The sequence below is a fragment of the Poecilia mexicana genome, unplaced genomic scaffold (assembly GCF_051168715.1).
Source record: "Poecilia mexicana isolate PSO_F unplaced genomic scaffold, ASM5116871v1 scaffold_16, whole genome shotgun sequence".
Lineage (NCBI taxonomy): Eukaryota > Metazoa > Chordata > Actinopteri > Cyprinodontiformes > Poeciliidae > Poecilia > Poecilia mexicana.
In genome coordinates, this window is record NW_028263385.1 from 20412097 (window position 1) to 20426014 (window position 13918).

Consider the following 13918-nt stretch of genomic DNA (forward strand, 5'->3'; position numbering starts at 1 on the left):
TGTTGAGATTTCAAAGAGGGAAAAAATTGTTTTGATGAGTGAGAAATTTCTCAAAGCGCTAATGGCTTGGGCAGGCAGGGAGCGGCTGCTTTAAAGATCCATTATGGGAGCAGGAGAAAAAGAGAAGTCTGACACTTTGTCTCCACAACATTTGGGAAGGAGAAAAAAATAACCTGAAACATTATTTTTCATTCAAACTGTTTTATAATAGAGCACCCTCTGAATTAATCTCTTAGCTAAAATTACGGCTGGCAAAATAGAATAATGCGTGATTATATATCATCGTCTTTCAACCACCTCAGTTTCATTAAGAGTGACCCAGACTTTAATGTTCTCTTGTAAAGCGATGCTGAAACAACATGTTGAAGGTGCGTAATTTCACACACCAACACCAAGCATATAAACAGCTTTGACAGTGTGGTGAATTTATGCAAACCATCCAATAACAGGATATAAATGGTTAGTACTAAGTCCATGGCTGGCTGGCGTGAAAGTTCATGTCCAATCAGAACGAGACAGGACATGGGTCACCTGTGAGGTGTGTAATGAGGAAACATTTCCTCTCTAAGAAAATCACAAAGGTCAGACTAATGTTTGCCAAAGAAAATTTAGACAAAGGCCAGGAGTGTCACAATATTGGTCGCCAGACAGATGACTCTAAAACTGAACTGTTTGGTTATTTTATATTAAACAGATGTCATGTTTATCATCAAATAATTGCCGACTTTTTGGACATAACCTCATACAAGCTGTGAGGCACAGAAGTGGATGTCTTGAGGTTTAGGGAAGCTTTGCTGCAAGACGGCAAGATCACCACCGTCTTATCGATCTTGAATTCTACCATGCATATGTGACAGAGATTGAGGAAAATGTGAAACCCTGAAAGCCGAACTGAATCCTGCAACATGACAAACTTACCAGCACACCCACCAAACACTGACTGGGAATTAAGAAATGGAGAGCTCTGGGCAGAGTCTGGCTATAAATCACGTTGGCAGCAGGTACAAAAGGATGCGTCACTAAAGTTGCTCGTCATGAAGAGGTTGAATAATTTTGACAACGTAGTAGTCATTAAAAGTGACATTCTGTGTTTAATTTGGAGAAAGAACTTCTAATTCGATTTAATTGCAAATAAATGTATATACACTTTATTTCTTAAGTGCACCACAGACGTTTTAGTTTACATTTAGTTTTGCGGTGATCTGGAAATGATCACATTTTTGACAACAGTTTTAATTTTTCTTCTTCTCTCCTAAGACATTAATGTCTATTTATGCAAAATCTTTTTAAATTAGTCACTCACACCTCTCCATGATAGCTTGTGAGCACTCTATTTAAGCTTGTTGCTGTGACAGACAATCCGTCGTAGTGGTTCCAGGTTTCCCAGCTGAAACGTACCATCATCATCTCAGTCTTTTCCTTGTGCTGCTTCTCATCCCTCATTGCCTCACCTCCCTGCTGCTGTAACAACTGTTTCACATTCATTATTTAAACTCACCCGTTCTTGTACCAGGAATCTCTCCTTCCAGTGTTTGTGCTGGGAGTTGTAAAGTCCAACAGTTTCTCTTCATGCGTCTCTGCTTTCCTTCATTTTTATGAGCCTAGAGTTGTTTTTGTTAGTTTATTTTTCTCCCTGTTTGCCTTCAAATACCAACAAGAATGAGAAAGAAAAGAAGTACAAGAATGGAGCCTTGAGGTATCAGAAAATGAGTGACCAAAAGATTCATTTTACTTTTTAAAAGTAATTCACAGGCATCCCTTTCCCAAAGATTTTTGATTGCAGCAATATAAAAATATATTTTTAGCTAAAACTATAAAAATAGACAACATTTTAATAGAGCTAATAGATTTGGGGGAGATTTTTGAGTTTTTGTTGTTTCTGAATGTTAAAGTGCTGAAAATGAAAAATATTTTCAATATGAGGATTATATCAGGGAAAAGAATGGGGGGTGGGAAATAATGTTTATTCCTAGGAGAATAAATTATCCTTTTCTGATCAGAAATCACCAACTGTTCCGAACAAAAAGAGGTCAGAGAGCCGAGCAGCTGCCTCAAAATGTGGGGAATTATGTTGCAGAATCCATTAACAAATTATAATAGGGAACACATTTGGGCTTTGTCAATAATATCATCTGTTTCTGTAAACATATTCAGAATTGAATGCTAGTTAATGGAGTCAGCTGTAGGTTTTGTTTTTTTCCCTGTCAAGTCAAGATGAAATTCACACAGCATTTTCCAGAAGATTTAAAGTTTAAAGGGCGTCGTGCATAAAGCACCGGCACACAGCTGAGTCAGTGTTTATGGCGTCTTCGCCTGCTGATCAGCAGAGGGTTTTTTATTGGCAGAAATGATGCAGAAAAAGCAAATCAATGCGTTTCTAATCACGTTAAAACAGATGTTGGGTACTCGCGTAGGGCAGCCTGGAAACCTGTCCTGTTTTCAAAATTAAAAAAATTAAAAAAATAAAATTATATATATATGCAGTAACAAGTGTTACATAATTACCATCCACAGGTTTTCCAGAGGACAGATGGAGCATAGTTAGCAGATTACTGAAGCTTGAAAAGGAAGATGCTTTCTCTATCCTCTCTTTGAAAATGTGACTGAATTTCACCAGCACTTCTATATGCTTTTTTTCCCACCTGGTCTTAAATGAGACACGAATTTTATCATTTGTAGCACAGTGGTAAAAGATCAATGTATTTTTTTTTTTTTTTTTTTTTGAGTGGATGTGTCTGCAGCAGGTTTGTCTTTTAAGTTAATGGGAACTATCGCCACCTACTGTTCTTTCTTGGGAGAAGAGCAACAAAAAAATGTATACTCTTACATATTGTAGAAAATGTTGGTGAGGTTGAAAAAAAAATTTCAGGTATCACGACTTTGACCAACGTGAAAAAGATGAGCAAACCAGTGGCAACTTCCCAAAGCAGAGTCCAATTAATTCAGATGAATTAATTGTTTGGCCAAAATGATGTAGCTTTTATTTTTGCTTTAAATATTTATTCAGTTACATTTACCTGAGAAAAAAAACAAAAAAAAACGTACTTCTAGGCCTCCGTTATGTTTCTTGTGAAATCTAACGACTCTGTTACATGAGCAAAAAAAAAAAAGAACACTATAAATGCAAATACATTAATTAAGGGTTAAATCAGAGGTTCCCAAACTGTGGGGCCGTGTCATTGCAGTTGGGGCGCGGGAAGCCGTCTGGATGAAAAAAAAAAAAAAAACATGAACACTGTATGCGCTGGGTTTTTACCTTAGAATGGCCAACTCTCTGTTATTCCTATGTCAATTTGATACAGTAGAGGCTTCCACACTTCCCATATTTGTGTCCTCTGTCACTTTTATCAGCAGTTAAAACTGTTTAATCCGTTGTTAACATGTTGTAACCTGTTTTTCCGAGCCGCCTTTAAACGCAACATGAGCGCTACGACGCTCGCGCTGGGTTTCCACCTGTGAAGGAGGACCTGCTGCTGCTGTGCGGAGCTACGTAGGTTTGTGTTAGAATCACGGCAGCAAACCAGCAAAACGCAAAGAACTTTTCACAGTTTTTCCCTCCAAACTAACCGACTGAGTTGAGTAAAGCTGTTGGATGCAGGTAATGTTAGCTAGAAGATGACTAGCTAATATCAATACAGAACCTTAAGCTTAACAAGTACCTTGTAGGCTACCGATGTTGGTGTCTATTTTCAGCCACGTACATTCATTTTGCCTCCAAAAAAGTCGACGCCCCCCCCCTTCACGCGTTGTTTCAACCATACAGCCATTTGTAATCCATATGGGGGGGCGCAGAAAATGTTTGGAAAGCACTGGGGGGGCGCAGAAGAAAAAGTTTGGGAACCACTGGGTTAAATGATGCCAAAAATGATGAAGTTGACATGCAGTTTGTACACATCAAACACAGCAATGGCAATTTACAATCTTTTTTTTTTCCTTAAATGATACTTCAGAGTTTTTATTTATGTGGTTTTATTGGAAGATGTATAAACAAAATAAACGGCTATTGTATTGCATGGCATGTTAAAGAGATTAACATGCCTTGTTAATTAGGTCCAAGATCCTAATTACTATTCATTTACAACCATGTGGATTTCGTGATTAAGCCGTAGTCCAATCCACTGTATTCCATCTTTATTTATCCATGCTCATAAATCTAAAAAAATCTCAAGTAAAAATTGGAAGAACAACGTTTTTTTGTTGAATTCATCATCTACAGTGGTTCGCTAAATTTTTCTCGTCCAGTTGTGGGCAAGAAGCAGTACAGGGTCTCTGAAAGGAATAGCTTCACCTCTGAAGGCATCAGCAGAACTGAAAGTTAAAAGCAAAACAGAAAGAGAAACAATTTTGAACATGTTTTAGTTTTTTTAAGTAGAAAAGTTTGCGAATCAGATTAAAGGCCTACCTTCCAGCGGTTGCCACACTCATTGCAGAGGACAAATGTGGTCATCGGCTCATCAGCGCTGCGGGTCTGGACCTGAAAGGAGGAGAGCTACAATGAGTGAAAGTAGTTTATATTGAAAGTAATAAGTGATAGAGACCAGAAAAACAGAAAGGAGGGCTAAAGGGAAGAAAACAACCAAAACCCAGGCAGGTGGACAGGAGCAAAAATCTCACCCCAGAACAAAGATATTTCAGAAAAAGGCGTCATAGACTGTCAAACTTCTCTGCTGCTTTTAGAACAACGAGATGTAAGTGACGTTGGCATTCAGTCTGTTCTCTGTCAGAAGAAAGTCCTGGTCATCAGGTTAATTGAGCTCAAGAGAGCTCACCTTTGAACGGCTCCAAAAATACAAAATCTTTCATTTTTAAATGAAGGTTCTGAAAATGTGCACCCCCCTGGCTGAGTTAGAATAATTCTGCCAACATACAAGGAAGTCTTTCACTTCCTCCACAACAAAGTGAAAGACACAAGTTATTCCAAATGCTTCAGTACGGATCATGTTATGAGTGTCATAGTCGGTTATTAGCCTTTTCTCACACAGTCAGGTAGGTGTGGGTAGTTTTTTTTTTTTTGTCCCCTAAATATGGAAAATCATAATTTCAAGACTTCACTTTGGATTAAATCAGGCTGTCTTTGTCTGATCCTAACATTTGTTTGATGATGTGAAACATTTAGGTGTAACACCAAACAGAAAACCAAAGCTCGGTTCCTCTTTTAATGGAAGCATGGAAGAGGAAGCGACAGTGACTCGTTATCATCATGTCATCTTGCCTCCGTTTCCTTTGTGGCGGCCGGTTTAAGTTGTAAGAGCAGCCCTGTTTACCTGATTGTAGGTGCAGTTCTTCTTCTTGCATTTGCCGCACTGCAGCAGGTCTGTGGTGGTCCCACCGGTTTTGGCCATCTGGTGCTCCCTGATGGCCTCCTGGGTTAGGACGTTCCTCAGCTGCTTCAGCTCATCACTGGCCATTTCCTGGACACGACACAGCGAGCAGGAGAACATGTGGCCTACAGCGAGGACGGAAACTAAAGAGGGGGGGATACTGGATGCGGTTACTGCGTGACGGCGAACTACCTCAGCGGACATGCTGGCGATGCGGCTCAACTCGATGCTGCCGGCCAGGACGTTTCTGCGAAGTCCCGGGTTCTTGGGGTCCTTCAGGTTGCTGATGCGGCTCCGGACTCGGTTCTTGTACTTCATATCTGTGGCCCTGATCTCCTGGTAGATATGTGAACTCACGCAGTCAAGGTCAAACAGTAAGATCTACATTTTTATCTACCACCAATTGGTAAAATAAGAACCAGCAGTGATGAGACGCGAGCAAAGGATATGATCCTCAATCTCTGCTGCCATGCCGTCACAGTTTGCTCCAAAGTCTTTGTAGTCATCTGTGAAACGCAGAGCGAATTAGTCAGCGCAGTGATCACCTCTGCGGTTTCAGCAGTCTACAGAGAGGTTTGAGCCTCACTGTCTGTCCGCAGGGCAGCTGCCAGCATCTCAATGCACTTGTCTCTAACAGAGTCTCCAGTAGCCAGGTGAGGGGACAGAGGACCCCCCGGAGAGCTGAAGCTAGGTGACAGCGGACTGGTTGGGGTGGTGGGAGTTCTGGGCGCTTCGGTTTTACCCTTCCTGTTGGGAAAAAAAAAAGAAAAAAGGATGCTTTAGGACAAAAAGCTCTGGAAGATTACTCTGCCGATTTATTGAAACAAAGGATATTTCATAAAATGAAAATCACTCACTTTTTTTTTTCATTTAAAATAAAGTCACACATGGCCAGCGTCATTTGTAACAGTTTCTATCCCAACAGCTAAATACCTTTCCAGGCTGTCAGTAGACGGTTTCCTCTGTGGTTGTCCAAGAGGCTTCGAGCCTAAAGACTCTCTCCTGAGAAACACATCATTGTGCAAACGTTTTAAATCCCTGTAAGAACTAAACTTTACTGTACTCTATTGAAGTGGTCTTTGAACGATGCTTGTTTAAACTTCCTATCCTTTCATCCATCTGAATATCACAGGACATCGTGCAGTATGTGACAGTAGGGGTTCATGAAATGGATGGAAAATCCTAAACACAACTCCAGACTTTTGTCACCCCTTCATGTGATCACCTAATCAATTAGCGCGAGACATTAGCACGCACGGCGTCTACAAATTACAAACCACAATGTTTACCTTTCACTTGATATCTTCTTTGCTGGAGGTGAGCTGCTTCTCTTTGAATCGGTGGACTCACGTCTACGCAGAGACAAGTTTAGAGTGCATACGGGATCGATCCGAATCCGTCGTTTCGACGTACGTTCTCTATGTTAGATTTACGTTTGGATGCGTTTCGTACCTGACGGATTTGGAGTCAGTGCAATGGCCTTTCGCAGATTGGCTTGGCTTCAGTTCACTGGAATCCTTCCTGCCACAAAAACACCGACAATTAGACACAACCTTCTGTGAAAAAGTGCACATTTGATTCTGCACACACTCCTGCACACCTGTGCTTTTCTTTTTTGGCCTCGATGGCGGGCTTTTTGGTAGAGTGTGGTTTAGAGTCAGAAGAATCTTTCCTGACAAGAAAATGTGAGATTTTGTACTAATTTCAGTTGTAGAGTTTAAGTTGCTAATAATAATATGTCAAAGTAGGAACTCTCCACATTCACTTTGACATGCACAGTTGATGAGCTTCCAACCTTTCTCTCTTGGTGTCATCTGACAGTTTCTTAGATGCTTTGCCATCATCTGAATCTTTCCTGTTAAATTAAAATAGCTGTAAAGAATCGCCTCAACTGCAGAATACCTGCAGATAAATTCATTCCGGAAATGGCTTTCAATTTATCACAGGAAACAAGCGATAAAATCTGAAATCACAGATCAGATCGGACTAATATTGTCACAAATACACGTCGGGGTTTAACAGAAAGCAGACCTGTCCTTCTTCACGCAATCTGCGGACTTTTTCTGCGGCAGAGGCTTCGAGTCCGAGGACGGCTTCCTGCTGCTGCAAACAACACAAGGATTCAACTCACAAAGAGGGAAACTCTGTGTTGAATTGTACTGTGTCGTCCTTGATTGTTTCACTCTGGTACGTCAAGGCAGTAACATCTGGCCCAGACCTCTCTCTGTCCTTGCCCCCGTCCACAGAGGGGCGCTTCAGAGGAGCAGCGGGAGGGTGGAGGTGGAGCGGGAGCGGAGGAAGGGGCGCGTTGGGATCAGGAGGCTCTTTTCTGAATGACACAAACACTTTTCAGCCACTTCGGAATGAGGACGACGCGACGGATTTCTGCACCACTCGTACCCCTTGAACGTTTTCACAATTTCGCCACATTACAACCCCAAAGTTGGGGTTTCCCGCTACGGGTGATGTTGTGTTGGTCTGCGACGTGCAGACGGACGCGTTAGATTTGACCTTTTCACCGCCTTTTGACGAAGCTCACTTTGCTGAATACGTCGAGTCTGAATGCCTGTCAATACATGTCGAAAATGTATTGTTAATAAATCATTGCATTTTGCAAAGTTAGAAAATTAAAAACCTTATAACTAAACGGTAAGTCAGAGTTTTAATATTGATTATGAACTGTGTTAAACCTTGAGTGTAAATCTGTCTTCTACTCAATTTAATGACTTAGAAAAATGGCATAATGAAAACGGACCGATCGTGACCTCTGGTGTCTGAAGTGACGGGTTGTAGTTTGTATCTTCTCCCTCAGGTTTCAGGATATGGATAAAAATAATTGAACCGCATTGTTTTTATGAAGCAGCTGTCCAATTAACAGACCTCTGATTGGTTGTCGGGCAAGGAGAGACCCATGGGAGTCATTTTGGGACAAAGAAAGAACCAGAGTCTGTCAAGACAAGACTTGCCCTGCCTGGTTAGAGAAGGCTTGTAAAACTTGGCTGTGGTAACCGTTTCCCTTACAGCCAATTTGCCAATTTTTCCAACAAACAAACGGTTCCGACATTGATAGCTTCAAATGGTGCCAAGATTTTCTATTCATCTCCACTTTTTCCTCTTTTTTTTCTCCATTTACAGCAGTCATTGTGATCAAAACGAATGCATAAAACATATTGATGTCTTTCACGTACAATCGCTAAAATTAATTTGGGTTTGTGATTGTAACGAAATGTGAAAAGGTTCAAGGCGGTGAAGCAGCAAGTATCACACACAGGCAGGCATGCAGAGCCTAACCTCGGCGGAGGAGGATGGAGGTGGAAAGGAAGAGGAGCTATCGGAGCATTTGGGTCCGGTGGAACCTTCCTGATGTTAAAAACCAGTTTTGGTTTATTTCATTTTTGCACAGTGAAACAAATATTTCCAAAAAAAAAACAAAAAAAAAACATGCGTCACGTGCATGCCTGACCTCTCTTTCTTGACTTCCGCCGCGGGTCGTTTTGGCGGCGGAGAGGCCGGTTGAGAGTGAGGGTGTCGAGAGGAAGACTCTTTACCGTCCTTCCTGATCGCACATCACAACAACAGCACAGATGTGAGCCCGGAACCACAACAGGCGCTCTGTCCGAGCATGTAAACACACACCGCGGCATGCACCACGCACAGCAGAGCCTCCAGGTGTACAACTGTGAGGGCTGGTGTCGGGACGTGTGAGGAGCCAGGAGCCTGTTGAGTCATGCGGTTAGCAGCGTCGGCAGGTTAGCGCGCGATCGGCTCGGACGGGGGTCCTGACCTGGTGTCTTTTTTCGAGTCCAGAGACGGACGTTTGACGGGCAGAGGAGGCCGAGCGGGTCGAGGTGGGGAGGGGAAGCGGGTGGGGTACAGTACGCTGCTGTCCAGCACTCCTCTCCTGAAATTCATAGTTCAGCCTGAAGTTTTGGGAATCCTTTGTGAGTACTTTGTCAGTGTTTGGGCCAACGGCTCCTCACCTTTCAAAGATTAGCTTGTGAGCTTCAGCGGGCTTCCCTCTCTGAGGTGTGCCGACAGGCCACTCGTGTCTGCCTTCTGCTCTGCTTTTATCCTGCTTCCCGTCGTCTGCGTATCTCCTAGGCTCCTCGGGAGGTTTCTCTTTCGTTATCAGCTCTGCGTTTCTCGACTTCTTCAAATCCTCCAGCGATCTGTGCTTGACTGGGTCCAAACTGTGTTTTCCACTCTGTTTCTTGGTATCCGATTCCGGTTTGGGATTCGCTGCAGGTGTTTGTTTCTCTGCTCTGATTTCTTGAAGGTGTTTCTCATTTTGGTGCCCTTCGAGGTGTTTTCCATCCACCCCGGGATCGTCCGCATGCCTCTTTTTGTTTATGTGGTTGTCGTTCAGTTTTACATTCCTGCTTTTGTCAGAATCTGATTCGTGTTTCAGTTTGGCCTCCTGCCTCCTGTGACTAAAAGAGACATATTTTCCCTGTTGTGAAGAGGTAAAGGGTTTTTTTCCCTCCACTTTGGAGTATTTCATACTCAGGAAAGGCTGCTGTGCTTTGCAGAAGGATTGTCGTGTTAAAGCTGGATTTTATGTGACAGACTAAAACAAAATGCATAACTGCAAAAATGAGGCATAACAGACATGACTTTTTGCAAATAAAGATCCAAAAATAAAATAGAAAATCTAAAAAGTGCATTTATATTGAGTCCTCTTTAGTTTGGTACCCCTAAATAAACAACCAATTGCTTTCGGAAGTCTCCTCACTTTTTCCTTGTTAGTAATTTTAAAAAGGTAGTTGTTTTACTCAGTGGGGCTAAAGGTCCTAATGTTGGTCTCAGATATAAAATCACAAATAGAAGTTAACATAATGAATACCTTTTTGAAAAGCACTTTAAACAGAGAAATTGTTGCATTTGTTGCATAAAGCAGTTTCCCTGCAGGTGATTATTTCTAGCGTAGCTTAAATACTTTCAGTAATCTAGAAGCCCTGCTAAAAGGCTGGGAACTAAAACATCTGAGACTCTTCAGGTCTCACTCTGTCCTTGTGATTTGGAGTTTTTCTTTCGAGTTTCGCCTCTTATCTGTGGAGCCCAAGGTTTTCATGGTTGGTCTCACAGCTGCAGAGCTGTTCCAGGTTTCAGCAGCTTTCAAAACACCCGAGGGAATAAGGGACTAATGGTGGAGGAGTGTGCAGAATTTGTCTTGAGGGAATATTTTTCACTAAGTATAACTGAGATAAATATTGTGTCAATTTGCCTCCCGTATTCTACATGAATGCACACCCAGATAAACTTTAGGACAGGAAATTGATATTTGTAGACATTCAATCGGAGAATGTTACAAATTGGCTCGACCACAACGGGCAATTGATAAGTTGGAGCAACAATTTCTGAAGAAAAAGTGAATTTGTTTTGATTGATATGTTGAGCGTATTCAGTTTATTCAAGACAGTTGTTCTGCTTCTCGGTGGATTAAGTATCTGTTACCACTAGATGGCACATTGGTACCCATCAATCAGATTATTTTATCTGTGCAGATTGGGAATGAAGTGTTTGCTTTTGTTTTCGTGGATTGTTATTATATTTAGCTAAGAACAAAAACTTATGACTATCTCCATGACTGCATTCTTTTTATTCCACCAGGGAAAATAATTTGCCCATCTTGGGTTTGATAAAAACACAGATTGTACATGTGCTGCTTCTGACAGAACCTTCTATCATAATGTACATCCAGTCCATATGTTGTAATATCAGTATAATGCAGCTTGTGTTTCCAAACGTCATCAGACTGACCTGCTCTGTGGCTCTGAGGAGGAGCTGTTTGTAGCTGCTGCAGGTTTCCTGGCGTCCAAACCATTCTTCAGTTCGTCAACTTTCTCAGAGTGAGAATTTCCAGAGTCTGGCAGAGTTAGAGGGAGACAGGAAGGCAGATAATTCAGCCTCACAATGCAGGCGAATATTAGAAAATGGCAATAACTTAAATATTATACTGATTTATTAAACATGGAGCAATAAACGTCAATGATTTACTTCTGTTCATTTTAAATATTATGGCTCACAGCAGATGAAAACCAAAATTTTAAAAAGAAAAGAAAATTAAAATCTTATATAAGACAAACCTCCACCACCCCCCACCCTCCCAAAAAAAAAAAAAAAAAACTTAATACAGAAATGTTACGTAACGGCATTCACAATCACAACAGAAGACAGCTGACTTGACAGATGTCCAGCAGATGTCCATATTAAGTAGAAGCTGAGTGGAAGAAAAAGTGTGGCACCAAAAAAAAAACAAAAAAAAAAAAAAGCAAAAGCAACAGGGATAACCACAGAGGTTTGAGAAGCAAAGTACACTCAAGAGTTTTGAGAAGATTCACAGGGAATGACGGCCGGAGTTAAGCTTCAAGAGCCACCAAGGACAGACGTCTCCAGAACTCGGGCTACAACTAATGCAGTGTCAAAAAGGGTTAAAAGTGTCTTACCTGGGCTTTGGACACAACAAACTAGACTGCTGCTTTGTAATCCAAAACCTGGTTTTCAGGTAAAAGTGATCAAGTATTGGCACAGGCTGCAGCAACCTTGGGCTTCTAGAAACCTCAGGCTGATCGCCTCCACGCCAAGCTGCACTGATGCAGTAATTTATACAAAAAGAAGTTGCAACCAAATATTTATGATTCGTATCATAACCAGCAGGTTGACATTTCTAAATAGTTCAGAAGTTATTTGTATTGACCTTGTGTAATATTCTGATTTAATATTTTGACTTTCTGCTGTATCCACTAAAATAGTGTAAATCTTTGTAATAGATGAGTTTCCTTTGCTGAAGTATTAGTAACCTGTCTGTAATCCTGTAATTATTACAGACCTGCATATTAAGGATTTAGTTAGTCCAGTAACTGCGTGTCCGGTTAGAGGTTCTCACCCAGAAGTCTCTTCCATTCTTTAATAAGGACTTTTGCCAAAGAGATGACTTCTTCGTCTCTGCAGTGCTTCCTGATGTTGTTCACAGACATGCCAATTCTTGTTTCCTGCAGCAGCAACAACAACAACAAAAAAAGGTATTTTGAACTTCCTTACGCCTCCATGTTGTTGCCAGACTTTTTGGATGAACAGCAGTCATAGTTTACCTGGAGAAGCTTCAGTGTCATATTGAAGCCTTTCAACTCCTTCAGCAGGTCGATGGCACCCTCCTGCATTCACAGAAGACATTACAGTTGCTTTAACCCTGCCATACTCACTGAATGCACTGCAAACATGCAATGGCAGAGTAAACAGAGATCTGCATACACTCAACTGGGCGCCATTTAAAGAGTTTTTTTTTTTTTTTTGCTTGGTGGGTAAAAACACTTTCACTTCTGTACAGTCTCAGCAAGCAAAGTGAGAAAATGCATAAAGCTCGAGTAGTTAACTTAACGACAGAGGGTTAAGTCAGCCGCACTGAGACTTGCTAAACGTTTCTGCAGGACTGTAGGAGCGCCAAGAAACTTTATCTTTTTTTTTTCTTTTTTTTTTTGCAGAAGTAGACACAAAACTCAGGCACTACGGGGCTACTGTAAATCAACAGGCCGCGCTGTTTACTTTCTGTTGCACAGGGCGAAATGAGACGATCGGGGAATGACAAGTAAAAAAGTGTCAAGTCAAACTGTCCAAGCTTAAGCCGTGCAGCTACACACCGAGGGGGCTGCAAAAAAAAAAAAAAAAAAAAAAAAACACAGATGCAAGCCCGCAAACACCTGTCGATCGTTTGTTACAGAACAGACACGCGTTTGTTCCACTCATGCAGACTGACTCCCATCGAGTCAGACTAAAACCAAACTCCTCTTCAGAGTAAACTTCAGTTTTATGCGGGAGTCCTTTCTGGGCCTTCCCTGCTGCAGCACGAGGTGACAAAGCGCCACCGGGTGTCAAAATACAGCCTCACCGTGTTATTTCTAGACACCATCTTGTCTAGCTTTTTGGCGATCCGGATCAGGTCCTCCTCTCGAGTCATCGCTGCATTTATAGTCTCCGACGAACTAATGCCGATACCAAAACCAATCGACACCCAAAAGAAGCGACAAAGTTTGGATCTGCTGCGGTCTGGACTTTACGCACGGTGCGCTCCATTCAATCCAGAGGCGTGTCCTGCTGAAGGTCCCAGCTGACCAGCGCCACAACAAGCAGCCTAAATATAGAGGCTGGCGTAGGGGAGGCGCAGAGAGCGGCGGCGACACAAGCCCCAAGGTGATTCCTTCGGAGCAAAGCTCAGAAAGTTGCGCTTGGTGCTCTAAAGTTCCGCCTTTAAAACAGGAAATTAAAGGCTTCAGCTACTTTGTTTTAAAAGTGGATATGAATTGAAATGTTTCATACACTTTCGAGTTGTGCTTCAGGGTCCCATACTCTTGCAAGGTCAGTGTGTAATGATTAATCTTTGCAAACCTGACGGCCATCCCGGTTGCAGTCCACTTGGAAAGTATTTGCACATCTGCGCCAAAAGCAGCTGCTGTGCGAAAGAGCAGTCTGACGCAGAAACATGAACCTGTGTGGCTCACAGGGACAACTTCAGGGATAAATTTTTATTTTGTTTTGTTTTTGTCTTTTCTTGAGGAAAATTCATTTCTTGTCTTTAGAGAGAAAGTACAAAAGAGGGCTAA

The 13918-nt window shown here is 41.9% G+C and overlaps 1 protein-coding gene across 1 annotated transcript; it reads right to left on the reverse strand.

Annotated features, from left to right (window-relative positions):
* Positions 1–2955: 2955 nt before the first annotated feature.
* tcea3 (transcription elongation factor A (SII), 3) lies at positions 2956–13548 on the reverse strand. Its single transcript, XM_088013801.1, has 21 exons — positions 13207–13548; positions 12413–12475; positions 12208–12313; positions 11082–11187; positions 9302–9751; positions 9106–9222; positions 8785–8877; positions 8613–8681; positions 7540–7650; positions 7353–7424; positions 7117–7176; positions 6922–6993; positions 6774–6842; positions 6611–6673; positions 6255–6323; positions 5908–6068; positions 5766–5827; positions 5514–5663; positions 5265–5411; positions 4403–4474; positions 2956–4308 (listed from the first exon to the last, which is right to left on the reverse strand). The coding sequence occupies exons 1-21, from the start codon at positions 13273–13275 to the stop codon at positions 4300–4302; spliced, it is 2190 nt and encodes a 729-aa protein (XP_087869927.1). The 5' UTR covers positions 13276–13548; the 3' UTR covers positions 2956–4299.
* Positions 13549–13918: the final 370 nt, after the last annotated feature.

Bases quoted from the DNA above. Each gene is read 5' to 3' on its own strand.
- tcea3 (XM_088013801.1), bottom strand. From the start codon at position 13,275: ATGACTCGAGAGGAGGACCTGATCCGGATCGCCAAAAAGCTAGACAAG. The intron at 7,425-7,539 runs GTCTGGGCCAGA...TGTTGTTTGCAG, and splicing joins GGGGGCAAGGACAGAGAGAG to CAGCAGGAAGCCGTCCTCGG. The intron at 5,412-5,513 runs GTAGTTCGCCGT...TGTCGTGTCCAG, and splicing joins TCGCCAGCATGTCCGCTGAG to GAAATGGCCAGTGATGAGCT.